Raw genomic sequence first — 18978 nt, 5'->3', positions numbered from 1 at the left:
GTTTTGTCAAATTCTCTTACCATGTAGGTCCCATATGCAAAATACAATACAGGGGGTCTATATTAAAAATATAATCACCATCTTTAAAGTGCCACATTTCTTAAGGAAGGGGATACAGCCAAAGTAAGTCCGAAGTTTACAAAAACTTCTAGAAAAAGAATTCTCCTTGGCCCAAAGTTTTCCCTCCATTGATGGTACTGTACACTACAGAACATATACAATACAATGATATAAACTATACATCTCCAAACAACTGGGACCTATTTTGGAAATTACTATACAAAGAATGAAAACTGAAATGCTTTAATTTCATTGGTTTATTCCCCTAAACTATCTTTTAGGAGAACGGCCAAAATTATTTTCTACTAGTACCATACTGAGCGGTAGTTGTGCTGAATTACTGGTAACTTTTTTTTTTTTTTAAGACTTGACATGACATGGTCATGTACATAAGACTCCCAGGTAATGAGTTTTTTTGTGTGTGTGTGTGTGTGTGTGTTTTTTTTTTTCTTACACTGAAAAAGTGGCACAGACACAATTGATAAAATTCTCATTGGCCGAGGAGGCACTTCTGTAGGAAACCAAACAGCTAGAATTGAAAACAATTCATTGGCATTTGCACCAATATGTGAATAGTTATGTATACAATACTGTACATATTACTTTGAAATATATTATTTTTTGCTGGATTTCTAGAACGTACGTGAAATGCCACCTAACTAAACTTTGGCAATCCATAAATTGATAAAACGATGCCAGCCTTTATACAATAGTATACCGGTACACTACTAATAGCTGGCATCTTTGACAACAAATAGTTGCAGGGTAACATAACAGTAACACAATAAATTACAGAACAATGTAAAATTCAGAGTTAGCAACAAGAAAACCATACGTACCATCATTATTAATGCTATTAAAATCATTAAAAAAAGTTTCACAATAAAACCCACCTGGAGCTATGGAAAAGTCTAACATGAATATGCTCTGGAAATGAGGAACACAGCCATGAAACATGCACAAGTCAAAAGATAAGCAAGACATAGCAAGACCAGAGTGTTTTTTACGCCAGTCTTGATAATCCCTGCCATGCTGTAGTTTGCGCCTAATTTATGACAAGGCGAATGTCGGGTATGAGCGCCTAAATAAAAATCTAAACCAGATCCTTGCTGGCGTAGATTACAGGCATCATTTACGCCAGAAAACTGGCATACAATAATGATAAATTTAATGGGGCTGATGGCTCTGTCCCCACCAAGGAAAGTGGCATGCAGAGCGCAAAATTTAAAAAGTCACTATTTTTGAGAAAAAAATTCAGATTTGCGACAAAAATTGTACCTGCTTTCATGACTTATACGACACTTATCTGCCAATCAAACCATGATAATTCAGCCTCTTAGCAAAATACACAAACCCCCCTCCCCATTTCTGTTGATCCTTAATATTAAAGTTATTGGAAATTTGTAGAAATTGAAGAATTTTCATCCATAATAGAACCTGAAATAAAACAAAATGTCCTTTAATTTAGCATGGAAGTAGGAAGGAATGATTATCTAGGCACAAAACAGAGCTGGAAGTCCAAGATACGCGCTAGTCACCGACATCGCCGTCTCTGTCCCCAATAAGCCAAAGGATATGAAAACCGATGGCAAGTAAAGCAGTTCCTAAAAGATCTCCCAATGCAGTGAGATAAGGAATGGAAAAACTGTCGGGGTCCTTTCCTTTCCTCCAAATGTGATGCACCATCCAGTCTGCGATCCACAGCAGAGCAAATACCTGAAAGAGATAAGTCCTAGAATTAGGATGTGGCTGCAAGCGCCATTCTCGCAACGCTCTGTGGACGGACCCTGGATCAGCACACACAAGCCATGCATTATTTGGGGGGGGGTCTAACAGGCGGCATACTTCAAGTAAATGGATGTTTTGCATGCACCGATGAAATCACTTAAAGAATGTACAAATCTGAATCAATGAATAGAAAATATATTCTAGTATATGTAGGTGTCAGGATCAGTTACACAGAAGTACTGTATACTGTATATACTTGAGTATAAGCCGACCCGAATATAAGCCGAGGCCCCTAATTTTACCACAAAAAACTGGGAAAACTTATTGACTCGAGTATAAGCCTGGGTGGGTGGGGGAAATGCAGCAGCTACTGGAAAATTTCAAAAATTAAAATGGTCGGAGTTTTTGGGTGCAGTAGTTGCTGGGGAAGGGGAGGGGGTGTTTTCGTTGTCTGTCTGCCCCTTCCCTGAGCTTGAGGACTGTTTTTTTTTTCCCCCACTTGGAATTCAGCCTGGCTGAATATAGGGTATCTGCAGTGCTCCTATTAACCCCTTCCCGACAGAACAGGAGTACTGCAGATACCCTATATTCAGTAGACCGGGCACTGTCAGACACAGGGAGACCTAATGTGTATGTGTTTCACAGTCATTTTCTACTTTTATATGTATTCTAGGGAAAGGAGGGATTTAGAACTTTTATTTACTTTATTTTATTATATATTTTTTTCCAATATTTTATGGGAGATTCTATACATTACTATTGCGGCTGGTCATAGACCACCCTCCCCCCCAAAAAAAAAATTAAATTTTTTTTTTGCTGACTCGAGTATAAGCCGAGGGGGGCTTCTTCAGCACAAAAACTGTGCTGAAAAATTTGGCTTATACTCTAGTACAGGGGTCGGCAACCCCTGGCACGCGTGCCAAGAGTGGCACGCGAGGCATATTTTGTTGGCACGCCAGCCAGCCCGCAACCTTCATGCACTAAATTGAGAGAGAGAGCGTCCCTTCAGTGCTCTGCTAGAGCTGAGGTGTAGGACACGCCCTCTTTTCTCACTGCCCACCAATCAGAGGTGAGCCTCTCACTGCACAGGATAAGGGCTCCCTGGACCTGCTGCTACACGTGAGGAGGAGCTCCTGCCGTCTGCAGCCCTGAGGAGGAGAGGAAGCTCCGGTGAGCAAAGTGAAAGTAAAAACACCAGGTACGTGTGTGTTACTAACTATTCTTATTAATGTCAGGCATTTGGGGTTATTACTTTAGTGTTAGTAACTCCATGTGCCTCACATTAATAGCAGTTAACCCCATCATGTCCCTCACATTAACCCCTGTGTGGCTCACATAAGGGTTACTGATAAGGGGTACTAATAAAGGATCTATATAATGAAGATATTCACTTATTACCTCCATATGCCTCACATATCAGTGTCCCTTATGTAAAGCACACAGGGGGTTAATGTGAGGGACATGATGGGGTTAACTGCTATTAATATGAGGCACATGGAGTTACTAAGCTGTAATGCACATGACCAGACTTTTTATCCACAAATTTGGATAAGAGTACAGACTTATACATTTCAATTGACCCATATATACAGCCATTTTTTGTGGCTGTGTACCTGGGCCAAAATGAAGAGCTAAAAATTATGGAGCAGGTCCTATATCTGTCCTATACGTACCCTATATCTGTCCTATACGTACCCTATATCTGTCCTATACGTACCCTATATCTGTCCTATACATACCCTATATCTGTCCTATACGTACCCTATATCTGTCCTATACGTACCCTATATCTGTCCTATACGTACCCTATATCTGTCCTATACGTACCCTATATCTGTCCTATACGTACCCTATATCTGTCCTATACGTACCCTATATCTGTCTGCATTTTCCGTCTTATCAATTCATTTTTTTGGGCGTGGGCAGGCTGTGTATGTGGTATAGGTAACAGCTTTACAGGGAGTTTCATGCATACCTTTATTATCCTACGTTTGGTATTCATTGGGTTTCACACTAATTTATATCTTACCTCAGTGTTTTTTCACTTCTTCCATTTAGAGTTGCACGTTGCAGTTATGTGATATTCATTACCTTATTTTTCACATTCACTCAGGCATTTGTTGTTCACTCTTCTTTATATATATATGGGTTTATATATTTTTGCTGTTTTGGTATGTTTGGCACTTCAGCTGATTTAGTACATTTTTACATGCCACATTCTCACCTGCTCATTTAGTGTGGACACTTCAGCTCCTCCATTTATTATTATTTATGTTTACATGTTTGTGTATTTTTATATTAATAAAATTTATATATTTTTGATATATTCTTTTTGGTCCGGGTTTTTTGTTTTTTATTTTTAATTCATTTTTAACATATAGGTCAGTGAAAACCACATCCGTGCCATTTGTGTGCAGGAGGTGTAAGGCTGAGGCCCCACGTTGCACAAATGCAGAGTTTTTGTTGTAGATTTTGATGCAGTTTATTTCAACCAAAGCTAAAAATGGCTACAGAAGGAATGGAAAATATATAGGAAGCTTCTTATACATCTCCCTTCTGCTCAATCCACTCCTGGCTTTCGCTAGGTTCACACTAGCATTCAATCTCCGTTCTCAGCTTTCTGCATGCAGAAGACGGAAAGCTGTCAGACGGGGTTCAGCCATGAGCGGCGGTGAGCGTTTTATGCTCTCCACCGCGAAACCGGTTTTTAAATTCGGACACAGAGTACTGCATGTCCGACTCTGTGTCCGATTTTAAAAAAAACGGTTTTGCGGCGGCGAGAATAAAACGCTCACCGCCGCTCACAGCCAGACATCTTTCAAACCCATTCAAATGAATGGGTATGAAAGAGTCCTGCAGGTTTCCGTCTCCTGCCTCTGTTTTGTGCAGGAAATGGAAACCTGCAGAACGGAGACCGGGCACAGATGTGAACAAGCCCTTAGGCTCAGAAAAACGTAGAAAAATATTCAACAAAAAAGCTGTGTTCCCACAACGTGGGGGCCTCAGCCTTAGGCTAAAGCCCCACATTGCAGAAACAGCTTTTTTTGTTGTTGCAGATTTTGCTGGGTTTTTTTTTAGCCGAAGCCAGGAGTGGATTGAGCAGGAGGGAGACATATAAGAAGATTCCTATATATTTCCCATTCCTTTTCTAGCCGTTCTTGGCTTTGACGGAAAAAAAACGCAGCTAAATCTGCAACAAAATAAGCTGCATTTTTGTAATGTGGGGCCTCAGCCTTAGTGTGATTTTATTGGGTGGTGACACTGTAACTAGATGCAATTATAGTCAAATCCAGTTCCTGGGCACCAGTGTGGTCACTTTGGTGTAAGTGTGACACCCATTAATTCCTGGCTACGGTTTTACGGTTACTGCACCCCAGGAACTAAAAGTGACTGAAATTAATCTGTGTTTCACTTACAGAAAACTGAAGGGCCAAGGGACTGGATGGAGCATCCAGGTACATTGTGTGTCAGCTCTTTACAGGTATGACCTCACTCTGCTCCCAGTCACATACATTACCTCTAATTGTGGGTTACATATGTTACATTGCTTCTAATGGAAAAGAACATGTGTATCCAGGCAAATAGTGGTAAGTGCATGTGGCTTGGAGCGCAGTATGACAGCACCTCTATGTTGTGGTTTGTGCTATATGACTTTAGTGTAGGTGTCATCAGCTTTACAATTATTGCCCGGCACTCCGAGGACCTCATCTTTGATTTTTTTATTTAAATCGGCACGGTGAACAAAAAAGGTTGCCTACCCCTGCTCTAGTATATACGGTAAATCTAATTGAATATATATTGTAAATCAGAAGAAGTCACATAAATGGTTTCTTACTTGGGTATGTAAATTATTTACAGTGCTATCATAACATATGGGAACTTTTCAAAGTTTAACATATTTCTACATAAAATTGACCTAAACTATATCAGGGCTTACCAACTCCTAAAAGGCAGATAAAGAGAACTAAACCAAACATATGAATCACAAATATTGTGATTTCCCAAAACACTATATACTAATATATACCCCAGGCATCAGTACACTACCAAAATTGTCCTGAAAACCATGCAGACACTTTTCATAGGCATTTCACTTCCTCATCTACTTTTTTATAAACTCTCAAGTTTTCTTAATACTTTCTATGTTTCCCATCCAATTTTGCTTTGATACAATGTCATATTTTAGCCGTATAATCACAGGCTGTGGGGACACACAAGCCCCTTCATTGCTGGAGCCCAGTTCATTATGCATCTGTTAGGTGTGCTGACCTAAGTCCAAAAACATATTTAACAGCGTGTTTACCTTGGAAAACCTTCCCAGTAACGCTGACTCCACTCTTTCTTCTCCCACCGACAACCTGAAGCCTGTAAACTGCTACGCTGTGTACATGACGCTGCAATATTTCACCATCACAGACCTAGACTGTATGTGGTGTGCCTGTCTGGAGAATACATTACAGCCCATCTGTCATGAAACAAATGCCCTTAATATATGGCAAGTGTGCCCACTGATTTAACTCTTTGTGACACGCTTAAGACATCTGTGTTTAAATTGATAGTAAGCTTTGCTACTCTCATTCCCAGTTACTTCCAGCAGTCACCCCGACAACTTCTTTTAAGAACAGCAACAGAGCACACAACTCTTAGGAAATTATATATATATATATATATATATATATATATATATATATATATATAGATATAGAGAGAGAGAGAGAGAGAGAGAGAGAGAGAGAGAGAGAGAGAGAGAGAGAGAGAGAGAGAGAGAGATTACATTTAATTGCAGAATCTTTACTGTCCATGTTGACTGGCAGTATTTGGGCTTGTAAAACACTCAAAGTCTGTCACCAGAACAGTCCCCACATGAATAGAACACTTTTTTTTTTTTTTTTATCTTTGCCTCTATTGCGGAGATATTCTACTTTTCCTGATGTGCTAACAAGCTGTTTGGTGCAACTTGAACATCATGGTTGCTCTCATCACACCAGAGAGCTTCCTCTCTGCTATGACCAACAGGGCCGGACCGTGAACATGTCAATCGTGGCAGGCAGGGTGGGAGTAATGGAGGGACTGGGCACTGGAACGCATAGACAGTTCTATAGTGCAACGAAAAGCAATAGTGATGCCTCATTAGCATATCCTGGAAAAAAAACGAGTGTCTCATTAACAAAGCCACTGATTGGGAAGCAGAAAAAAAATTGCTCTATTCACATGAATCCTGGAAATCTGACTGTTCTTACAGTTCAACAGAGACCGTTCCAGTGACAAACTCCCTTTAACAGATTTACAACCTACGACTCCTAAGGAAAAGTCAGACATGGAGAGAACACTGCTGTACATCTGGAGGAACATTCAGCAGTGTTTTCCATTGCACGATTGCGGAAGCAAAAACACCAAAAATTTGTTGCCATTTACCTGCAGTTCACCTGCAGATTTGTCTGCTGTCCCCCTTTCCCCTCCCCTCGAAGCTTTCAGCTTTTGCATTTCATAGGTTTATATCTGCAGCAGTTCCTAACATACACTCACCGGCCATTTTATTAGGTACACCATGCTAGTAACGGGTTGGACCCCCTTTTGCCTTCAGAACTGCCTCAATTCTTCGTGGCATAGATTCAACAAGGTGCTGGAAGCATTCCTCAGAGATTTTGGTCCATATTGACATGATGGCATCACACAGTTGCCGCAGATTTGTCGGTTGCACATCCATGATGCGAATCTCCCGTTCCACCACATCCCAAAGATGCTCTATTGGATTGAGATCTGGTGACTGTGGAGGCCAATGGAGTACAGTGAACTCATTGTCATGTTCAAGAAACCAGTCTGAGATGATTCCAGCTTTATGACATGGCTCATTATCCTGCTGAAAGTAGCCATCAGATGTTGGGTACATTGTGGTCATAAAGGGATGGACATGGTCAGCAACAATACTCAGGTAGGCTTTAGCGTTGCAACGATGCTCAATTGGTACCAAGGGGCCCAAAGAGTGCCAAGAAAATATTCCCCACACCATGACACCACCACCACCAGCCTGAACCGTTGATACAAGGCAGGATGGATCCATGCTTTCATGTTGTTGACGCCAAATTCTGACCCTACCATCCGAATGTTACAGCAGAAATCGAGACTCATCAGACCAGGCAACGTTTTTCCAATCTTCAATTGTCCAATTTCGATGAGCTTGTGCAAATTGTAGCCTCAGTTTCCTGTTCTTAGCTGAAAGGAGTGGCACCCGGTGTGGTCTTCTGCTGCTGTAGCCCATCTGCCTCAAAGTTCGACGTACTGTGCGTTCAGAGATGCTCTTCTGGCTACCTTGGTTGTAACGGGTGGCTATTTGAGTCACTGTTGCCTTTCTATCAGCTCGAACCAATCTGGCCATTCTCCTCTGACCTCTGGCATCAACAACGCATTTCCGTCCACAGAACTGCCGCTCACTGGATATTTTTTTCTTTTTCGGACCATTCTCTGCAAACCCTAGAGATGGTTGTGCGTGAAAATCCCAGTAGATCAGCAGTTTCTGAAATACTCAGACCAGCCCTTCTGGCACCAACAACCATGCCACGTTCAAAGGCACTCAAATCACCTTTCTTCCCCATACTGATGCTCGGTTTGAACTGCAGGAGATTGTCTTGACCATGTCTACATGCCTACATGCACTGAGTTGCCGCCATGTGATTGGCTGATTAGAAATTAAGTGTTAACGAGCAGTTGGACAGGTGTACCTAATAAAGTGGCCGGTGAGTGTATATATAGCTAAATACCGTAACTAAACTGGTTACATAGCAATATAATGGGGCTGTGCTGTAGTTATAAAGATAAAGCACTTGTCCCTCCACTGATTTTACCAGCCTAGATATTTATGGCATGTACGTGTTCACATACAAGGACAGTAAGGAGAGAAATACTGTAGGAGACAAACATAACATGTCTGAGAACTGGAAGATGGCGTTAAATAAGTTTGTTGCCTTCTATAAGAGTATTATGTGCAGTGTAATCCTTAGGATCCAGGGACGGTAATTGACTGATATTACTTTAAATCCTCATTTACACTTCTTATTTTCCTGCCATAAAGTGTGAAGTGTGAACAGTCATTAATTTACATTCTATTTCTATCTATCGGCAAGGGGAGATGTCATTTTATAATAATCTTGTTAAGCTGAAACATTAGGAACAAATCCAGAATATTACACACATACGCAGGTTTATTTATTAATATGGAAATAAACCCAGTAAGGGCTAGCTCACATGGGGCTCCGCGTGAACACATTCCGCTGAGGCTGTTGCGAAGGGAAGCCGCTGCAGTGCACTGGTATCCCGTCGCGGCTTTCCGCTCCAGATTAGGCTCAAATGAATGGGCCTAATTCATATATATCCATCTCTCTCTATCTATATCTATCTCTCTATCTACACAAACATATAGTGGGTAGGGGGTGGGAGTTTTTACCATTACTTTTCATATGCCCTACACAGGCAAGGGATGCACCATATTTATGAGGAAGTGCACACCTCCTGACATGAACCTGCACCAATATCTACGCCAGCTTGCAGGATCCCCTTAAGGAATCATTTATATCAGTAAAATGGCCATACATATGGTGAGGTTGATGGGCCCCGCTCATATCAAACCCCTCACCACGCATCCTTCCAGGAAAGTGCTGAGGTCAGCGCAAAACAAGAAAAAAGTTCACAAAGAATTCAGTTTAGCTCTTCTGTACAGGGGTGGATTATAATGTGTGTGAAATGTGTGGTATCCCGGGGTCTGCGGCTGTAAGGTGGCCCATCAGAAATTAATGCACATTTGGCCCATTATAAATTGACCTTGTAATCATCTGTATTGGAACTATTGAATACTATGGTGTGGCACGGAAACCTGCAGTAGGCGAGTAGGGCAAACCTTGCAAAAATTTGTCTTGCAAATATTCACAAGGTTTGCACAGCGTACACCCCGAACAGAATACTGATTGCAATGTGAACCAGGCCTAATACGGTTTCTTCCAATAATAAGCATTGCTACACTTACTGCTAACAATCTAACAACAAGTCTTAATTACCAAAGTAAGACTGAAGCACAAGCCAACTCCTAACTTAAAAGATCATTTGCGATCAATGTTGAGTCCAAGATGTTGGCAAAGAATGTACAGCAGAACAAGGAATAATGGATTGCAACTATTCTAGAAAATGCTGTAAACCATCTTTGGAACACAAGCAGCCTTAGCTGCCAAAAATACATATCAATACAATCAATGTCACATACTCTGCAGCTTCGATAATCTGCGAAGGCGAATAAACCCACAATTCTGCACTCGGCCTGAGCGTTATTGATGTCACTTTGTAAAATGTGGAATATAATATTGATTGATACAGCCTGACAGGGTTCAGCAGCCATCTGTAACAACACAGAGGACCTTTTCAGAGATAAACATGCTGCTTACCTCAGGATAATGATGGCAGAGATGAAATTTAGAGCTTCTAGTGCTGGACGCTTTTTTTTTTTCATCTTTTTAAGTGGTGGAACTTGCACTATTGGTGACTGACTAAATACTTTTTTGCCCCACTGTAGCTTAGAAGGGAAGGTCAGAAAATGCTATGAACAATAGATTACTGTATTGATTATCTGGCTTATTAAATGGCCTGATAATTGGGACTTCTAATATGCTCTTAGCCCATCAGTTCTACGACCAAGGAACAATTAATATTAAAAATGTAAAACTGTGTATTGAATTTCTTTGACTGGGGACTGGCAGTTCAAGCATCCTAACTTTGTAGACTTGGCCACTAGACTTGGATAGATTTAGCAATGCACATTATATATACCTTTTATACACTCACCGGCCACTTTATTAGGTACACCTGTCCAACTGCTCGTTAACACTTAATTTCTAATCAGCCAATCACATGGCGGCAACTCAGTGCATTTAGGCATGTAGACATGGTCAAGACAATCTCCTGCAGTTCAAACCGAGCATCAGTATGGGGAAGAAAGGTGATTTGAGTGCCTTTGAACGTGGCATGGTTGTTGGTGCCAGAAGGGCTGGTCTGAGTATTTCAGAAACTGCTGATCTACTGGGATTTTCACGCACAACCATCTCTAGGGTTTACAGAGAATGGTCCGAAAAAAAAAAAACATCCAGTGAGCGGCAGTTCTGTGGGCGGAAATGCGTTGTTGATGCCAGAGGTCAGAGGAGAATGGCCAGACTGGTTCGAGCTGATAGAAAGGCAACAGTGACTCAAATAGCCACCCGTTACAACCAAGGTAGCCAGAAGAGCATCTCTGAACGCACAGTACGTCGAACTTTGAGGCAGATGGGCTACAGCAGCAGAAGACCACACCGGGTGCCACTCCTTTCAGCTAAGAACAGGAAACTGAGGCTACAATTTGCACAAGCTCATCGAAATTGGACAATTGAAGATTGGAAAAACGTTGCCTGGTCTGATGAGTCTCGATTTCTGCTGCGACATTCGGATGGTAGGGTCAGAATTTGGCGTCAACAACATGAAAGCATGGATCCATCCTGCCTTGTATCAACGGTTCAGGCTGGTGGTGGTGGTGTCATGGTGTGGGGAATATTTTCTTGGTACCAATTGAGCATCGTTGCAACGCCAAAGCCTACCTGAGTATTGTTGCTGACCATGTCCATCCCTTTATGACCACAATGTACCCAACATCTGATGGCTACTTTCAGCAGGATAATGCGCCATGTCATAAAGCTGGAATCATCTCAGACTGGTTTCTTGAACATGACAATGAGTTCACTGTACTCCAATGGCCTCCACAGTCACCAGATCTCAATCCAATAGAGCATCTTTGGGATGTGGTGGAACGGGAGATTCGCATCATGGATGTGCAGCCGACAAATCTGCGGCAACTGTGTGATGCCATCATGTCTGAGGAAATGCTTCCAGCACCTTGTTGAATCTATGCCACGAAGAATTGAGGCAGTTCTGAAGGCAAAAGGGGGTCCAACCCGTTACTAGCATGGTGTACCTAATAAAGTGGCCGGTGAGTGTACATGTACTCTATGCCCTGTAACCTGTGCAAAGAGGGATAGGTGATCAATGGTGAATCTTGTGTACAAGCGCTATCATCAGAGTGCAGGATTGTTATGGAAAGTAGTCTAACAAAATATGAGGGGGGGAAAAAAAAAGCTAGCCCCCACCAATCCTAATCAATTGGTGCTGTTAATTTCAGTACACAGTCAGGGGGTGCACACTTGCGCCTGTGTTCACCCAGGGGTTTCCGTCCTAACCCCCGGAGAAACTGGATAGAGGATGGATTGTTGTTGGTCAGTTTTAAAACCCATTCATTTGAATGGGTTTTTAAAGCAAACCGCCGGTGTCTTTATTCAGTCTCTCCGCAGGAAAAATAGGGTTTTTTATTGGACGGACACAAAGTCCTGCATGTCCAACTTTGTGTCCTTGCATAAAAACCAAAAAAAAACCCAAAATACAAAACAGTTCCCCGTGGAGAGGCTGCATACGGATACTGGCGGTGTGCTTTAAAAACCCATTCAAATTAATGGGTTTTAAAACTGACTTTCGGCAACCCGTCCTCTATCCAGTTTCTCCGGGGAATAGGACGGAAACCTCTGGGCGGAGAGAAGACGCTAATGTGAATGCTCCCTTAGGCTCTCTACTGTCAGGTGGATGATCCTGGACTGGAGCAAATTATCTGGGACCGCCCACTTGACAGTAGAGAACCTTGTTAGCATATTATGTGGGGACTATAGAAAAAATTCCAACTGTGTTGAAATCAGTGGAGCGGAACCTATCAACTATGTTGTCCATCTCTATGGGTAATTTGACAAATGCCTTTCTATTAAACCTCCATACATATTTCAGCCTTAGTTTATTAGTCTGTGCACCAGGTTTACATTTAGAAATAAAAAAAAAAACTAAAATGTATTACAATAAGATACCCATACCCCATGTGTTACTCATCTAAGGTCTACATCAGACTGGTATTTGATGTATACGCTGGCTCACCGTAGTTCATCACATGAAAGAAAATAGGCTTTGACATAGCCCTGTATGTTCCCTGTCTCCTCCAGCTCAGTTACCGGCTTTATATTTACACCATTGTCGCTCGCTTGTTATCAGTGCCATATCCGCTATAGAATGGTGGCTTATTCCGATCTCTAAACATTAATAAATCCAAACGTAAAAAGAATGAAAAAATATAATATGAGGAAAGAGTCTTTCTTCTGCGAGATAATTCACAACGCTGCAGCCCATGCATATTGAATAGACAGCGAAACAAGTGCTGTCAAATTTATATACTGCGAGCTCGCTTTCTCGAGAAAGGGGAAATAAAATATTGAATGATAAACAAGATAAAGGGCACAGCGGCCCAGGTGCGTCTTATGAATAATAAAACATAGACATCTCTGAAGACCAATATAAGTGCTACAGTACTTAGCGTGCCCAAGTGAAACATCGACAACCTCTGTATCATTCTTTTTTCTATGGAAACCCTTCCTTTTTTAGCTGAGAACCATTGGAGAATTTCACGTGTCTTCCTGCTGACATGAATAAGCTAACTGGCTTTAATATCCACTTTAGCTCAAAGCTTTTCGAACCATAATTTGGCTGCTTTTTTTAATGCAAAAGACCTAAATATGTCTAGATCTGAGGTGCAAATGCAGATTTTTATCACGGCTACACTCTGTGTCTATTTTCAGCTCCTTCCCAAAGGCTTACACGTTTCCAGCTACCTTAAACAAGATGGTACAATCTGGAATCACATACTTTAAAGTGTTTCTCCAATTATAAAAAAAAAAAAACTTTTCAGAAATGAATAGCACAGGCAAAAATAATAAACTTTGTAATATATCTCATTTAGCAAATATGCTGTCTTCTCTATCAAGATGATTTACTTTTACATGTTATTATATGGAGAAGGAAGGGGGTAGAAGGAGAATACTAAAAACATGCAAAGATAACTGCTGCTGCCTCACTCTGCTATTCTGTGACTAAAGGGATCCTAGCATTAAAATCACATTTTTTTTGCCCCTAAAATATAGGAATAGCCTTAACAAAGGCTATTCGTCTCCTACCTTTAGAGGTCTTGTCCGTGCCGCTGTTCCGTAGAAATCCCGGTTTTCAATGGTATGCAAATGAGTTCTCACAGCACTTGGGGCGGGCCCCAGTGCTCAAACAGCACTGGGGGCGACCCCAATGCTGCGAGAGAACTCTCCAGCGCCGCCTCCATCTTCTTCAGGAACGGGTTTTCTTCGCGTCTTCTTCCGGGGGTTGGCTTCAAACTTCTAGGCCTCGGGCCCAGGGCAAAGCAGACTGTGCATGCCCGCTGGCCACAAGAAAATGGCCACTTATTTTATAGTGGCCGGCAGGCATGAGCAGTCGGCTTTGCCCTAGGTCTAGAAGTTTAGTGTAGAACTCATTTGCATAACGGCAAAAAAAAAACCACGGCGCAGAGAAGACATCTAAAAGGTAGGAGATAATTAACCTTTCTTAAGGCTATTACTACATATTAGAGACAATTTTTTTTTTCGATTTTAATGATAGGATCCCTTTAAGGGGGAGCTCTCTTAATACTGCTAGGCTAGAGATAAGAAGCAATAAATAAAATTAACATCCTCCTCATCCCCCTCCCATTGCTATACAGCTCTGTGTGAGAGTAGATATGGTTACTGATTCTATGTAAACAAACAGGCTGATAAGGAGATAAGGAGGAGGACAGCAATAAAAAAATAAGTAGAAAAGGAAATAGATTTCCTTAAGATATATTACAAACTTTGGTATATAAATTTCTATATATAAATTAAATCGCCATGTAACCAAAGATTAACTGCAGATTTGTGGCCAAATCCACAGTCTGAATGTACCCTTAAAGGGATTCTATCATTGGGAAAACTCATTTTTAACTAAGCATATATTTGCATAGCCTTTAGAAAGTCTATTTCAGTCTTACCTTTAATTTGTTAATCCTCTCAGCCGTTTTTGAATTAGCCTGCTTTTATTGATATGCTAATTAGTCATCTCAGCAATGGAAGTTCCCTGAGCACTGTGTGTGAGAGCAGGGAAGGCTGCTGTTGCTGCTGCTGACTCATCAGCCTCCCTGCTCACCTCCCCCTATGTACACACAACACACTGTGCTTAGTGAACTTCTGTTGCTCTGAGATGGTTAATTAACATATCAATAAAAGCGGGCTAATTCAAAAACAGCTGGGAGGATTAACAAATTAAAGGTATGTGTGGAGTAGCCTTTCTAAAGGCTATGCAAATATATGCTTAGTTAAAAATGAGTTTTGCCAGTGATAGAATCCCTTTACGCAGGATTATTAGCTATACTTTTTTCATAAAGAGATTGTCTAACCATTTATTTCCTGAAAACTGCTCAGTCATGTGACCACTGTAGCCAATCATTGACCTCAGCGGTGCTGTCAGGTCATGGCTACAGCCAGCAGATCCATATCTGTGTCAGGACATCACAGGAAGTACAGGCAAAGTGCAAGAGGTCTAGGATTATTGGTAATGCGAGTATTGTTCCTTTTTTCCCCCATTTTACTGCATTCAAATATATTTTCCAAAAACTTGTAAAAGGCTGGGCAACCCCTTTCATGGACTTGCATGCAGTATTGTGATTTGGAGTAGATTTTATAAACAGTGCAATGTCAAAGTATTTCATACCTGTAGAAGAGCCGCCAGTAAATAAACCATTATAAAGATAGGTGTCAGGGATGTGTGGCCACTCTTCATCAAATAGATGGTGTATAAAAAAATTAAGTGTCCGGGAATAACAAGGGAGAGAAGAACTTGAGCCGATTTCTTATTCACCCCTGTGAAAGAAAAGGAATTGCATTTATGGGTCTGCGGGTCATGTAGTCATTTGTGTAATGAAATCCTGCTCAATAATTTATTTTTAGTATTCCCTTCCATCAATCATTATGCAGCGATAAAACAGCAGATCAGAGTGTCTATGTCAGTAATTGCCAACCTCCGGTAATGCATCCGCTATGGCACTGCTCTACAATGTGCAGGTACTACACCCAATCATGAGGAATATACTGAATAGTAGTCAATGGACAACTCCCAAGCATGTCTATCCCATGACAGTCACAGTAGACTGGCATGGCCATATGATAAACCTGTATAGAGCTATATATGTGTATATAGCTCTATCTATCTATCTATCTATCTATCTATCTATCTATCTATCTATCTATCTATCTAGGAGCATGTGTATCTCAAATGAAATGTTTATTGTTTAGCATGGATGTAAAGAAATGCAAAGCTACATAGATCACAGGAAACATCTGACACGCCATAGACTTGGGCGCTTAGCGAGGCGCTTCAAAACAGATCCCATTGACTCCAATGAGTGCCGGCTTACACGCGCTATCCATTGAAATCAATGGGTTATAAAGAGATGAGCGAGTAGTGTTCGATCGAGTACGTGTTCGATCGAATACTGCGGTATTCGAAATACTCGTACTCAATCGAACACTACTAGCTGTTCGAAGTTTAATGTTCGATGCAGAACCAGCGTTGATTGGCAGAATGCTATACATTCTGCCAATCAACGCTGGTTCTTCTCTTACCTTTCCGAAGTCTTCTCCACGCTGCGTCCCCGCGTCTTCTTCCGGGTGGAATTCACTCTGCCTAGGCAGAGCCGACTGCACATGCGCAGGCATGCACGCGCATGCGCAGTTGGCTCTGCTCAGGCGTCGGACCTGGGCAGAGCCGCACGCGCAGTCGGCTCTGCCTAGTCCGGATGCCTAGGCAGAGTGAATTCCACCCGGAAGAGGACGCAGGGACCCTGCGCCAGGACAAGACTTCAAGCAGAATCCAGCCCTGACCGTCACTCGTGGACTTGGTAAGTATGATTTTATCGAATGTTGCCTAACCCTGAAACGAGTATTTCCCCCTATAGACTATAATGGGGTTCGAAATCCGTGTTCGGCTGTTCGAATCGGATTTCGAACCTCGGACACTTTAGTGTTCGCTCATCTCTAGTTATAAAGCCTTCCATTGATTTCAATGTGTAGCACACGTAAGCCGGCACCCATTGAAATCAATGGGATCTGTTTTGAAGCGCCTCGCTCTGAAACGTGTTTACATGTCTAAATGAGTGGCATGCTACCCCGTGTGAACGGATCCTTAAACTGCTTTGATAAATGGGTGTCTCAGAATCTGGATCCTGATCTATCAAAATTTCACCAGAAGTGCTCAGCTGGTGCTATGCCTGGTTCTGGTGCGAGATGCAAGCATAACAGTATATGGATTTATACACTTTCTATGAGCCTTTACACCACTGACCTCTCATCAGCCAAAATGAATACAGATGAAAGGTGAACATTGGACTGTATGATTTTGCTGCTTCGTTTCAGTAATCGGTAGGGTATCAATACCCAAAACTTCACCGATCAAAACTTCTGACATGTCACTATATCAAACTTGAGGTATCCTTTAATGACCCTGCAGTGGCCTTCTGGGTAAATGATGCATTACATAGTGACCAATAAAATCAATGTCATGTAGAATGTATGGATATGCTGAGTGCTATAAATCTAAAATGATGTAGGTCTAGAATAAAGGGATCACCCTATTTATTTCATATCGTCTCAGTATTGGCAAAGTGTTGTCCGGTTTAGGAAACCCATCCACAGATTACCTTTTCCACAAAAGGTCCTGCAGGGGTGGAAACAGCCTGTGGTCTCTTCCGGTAGCTCTCCAGGAATGCTGTGTAAATGTAGATACGTGGAAATTCTGCTGGCCTGTATGGCTACCAAATTTCCACCAATACCTACAGACATTAAACAAAATATAATAATCTTGGTGAAGAGATATTATACATATATCATAGTTTTCAACTTTAACATATACTACTAAAAGAAAGCAAAAGTAAACAAACAGTGAGAATTGTGAATAGTCCCTATAGCATAAGGTTCAGGAAAGATTAAGATGTGTCCACCAAATCTAGGAGGGCGGTCTACATTTAGTATTTTATTCTGATAAAAAAAGTGAAAGTCACTAGTTCAGCTCTGTACAAATATCCCAATATACAGTATTAGAATCCTACTATTATAAATGTGAAAGTTTGGATGTTTGTATGTTTGTTTCTCAGTCACGCAAACACGGCTGAACGGATTTGGATGAAATTTGGCACATAGATTGTTTTTAACATCAATTAAAACACAGACTACTTTTTATCCTGGTAACTGACATGGCTTCATGACTGTTATGAATTTATGTACATATACTATATTAAACTGCTGATGCCAGCAGGACTCTCTCAGCTAATAGGAGATTGCTGATAAAGCTGCTCTGTTATCTCTGTATGTAAACACACAGACAGATAACCCTGAGTCCATTGTGAACAAACATTTGCATATTATCTGATCTTCTCCAGGCAGCCCCTTCAGATTGTGTTCACACGGGGATTCCACGTGTCATATTCCGCCGTGGCTGCCGCAACAGGATGTCGGTGCGACATGCCACTAGCGGAAAAAAGAACGCTAGCTGTCTACATAGACCACCATTGTGAGGGAGTGGATTATGACGTGGATTCCGTGCCAAAATCTGACCCTCTTGCCCCTGTGAACTTAATACAAATTGTCAGTTTGCCTATTTTAAACATGTTGGGAAAAAGAAAATCTAATTTGTCGCAAAATTCTAAAACCACGAGAGCTATGTAGGTAGCTGGAAGTCAACAGACTTCACATTAAGCGGAGCTCAGGGGGATTTGAGCAAGCTAGGCATCAAGCAGCTCTTAGAGCAGCTGAAACGCTGGAGCAGGCGGATCATCGACGCCAACAACACGCTCATTCTATGGCATCCCAGCGAGCTGCTGAGATGCCGAGACAATCACAGGCACGGCGTGAAGAACAAGTTCAGCGGCAGGACTGCTTGAGAACTGCCGAAACACCGGAGCAGGCCAACCATCAATGACAGCAATTTACTGAATATCGGCGGATTATTGATGCCAACAACACACAGATGAAGTTGTGGGAAGAGGCTAGTGTACATATAAAGTGTAAGTTCCTTTTCTGAGAAATTATTCCAAGGTTGTGTTTACACATTCAGTTTTAAAGCCAAAATTAATAGTGTATCTTAAAGGGAGGGAAAGTATAAGGCTGGGTTTCCACAGTCAGTATTTGTGCTGCTGTTTTACAGCTAAAACCAGGAATGTATTGAATAAAAGTGGAGTAGCAGTAGTTGTCCTATAAACACCCC

General features: G+C 41.6%; 1 protein-coding gene across 1 annotated transcript in view; it reads right to left on the bottom strand.

The window, feature by feature from the left end:
* Positions 1 to 1541: 1541 nt before the first annotated feature.
* Positions 1542 to 18978, bottom strand: part of SLC41A2 (solute carrier family 41 member 2) — a 66248-nt gene continuing 48811 nt past the window's right edge. Inside the window, exons 9-11 of the mRNA XM_075274576.1 lie at positions 17417 to 17548; positions 15433 to 15581; positions 1542 to 1776 (exon numbers count right to left, since the gene is read on the bottom strand). Of these exons, the coding sequence (XP_075130677.1) occupies positions 1591 to 1776; positions 15433 to 15581; positions 17417 to 17548 (467 nt within the window). The 3' untranslated portion in view covers positions 1542 to 1590. The remainder of the gene's footprint in view (positions 1777 to 15432; positions 15582 to 17416; positions 17549 to 18978) is intronic.

The sequence above is a fragment of the Leptodactylus fuscus genome, chromosome 5 (genome assembly GCF_031893055.1).
Source record: "Leptodactylus fuscus isolate aLepFus1 chromosome 5, aLepFus1.hap2, whole genome shotgun sequence".
In the NCBI taxonomy this organism is placed as follows: Eukaryota; Metazoa; Chordata; class Amphibia; order Anura; family Leptodactylidae; genus Leptodactylus; species Leptodactylus fuscus.
This window is presented reverse-complemented; position numbering and strand designations above follow the sequence as displayed.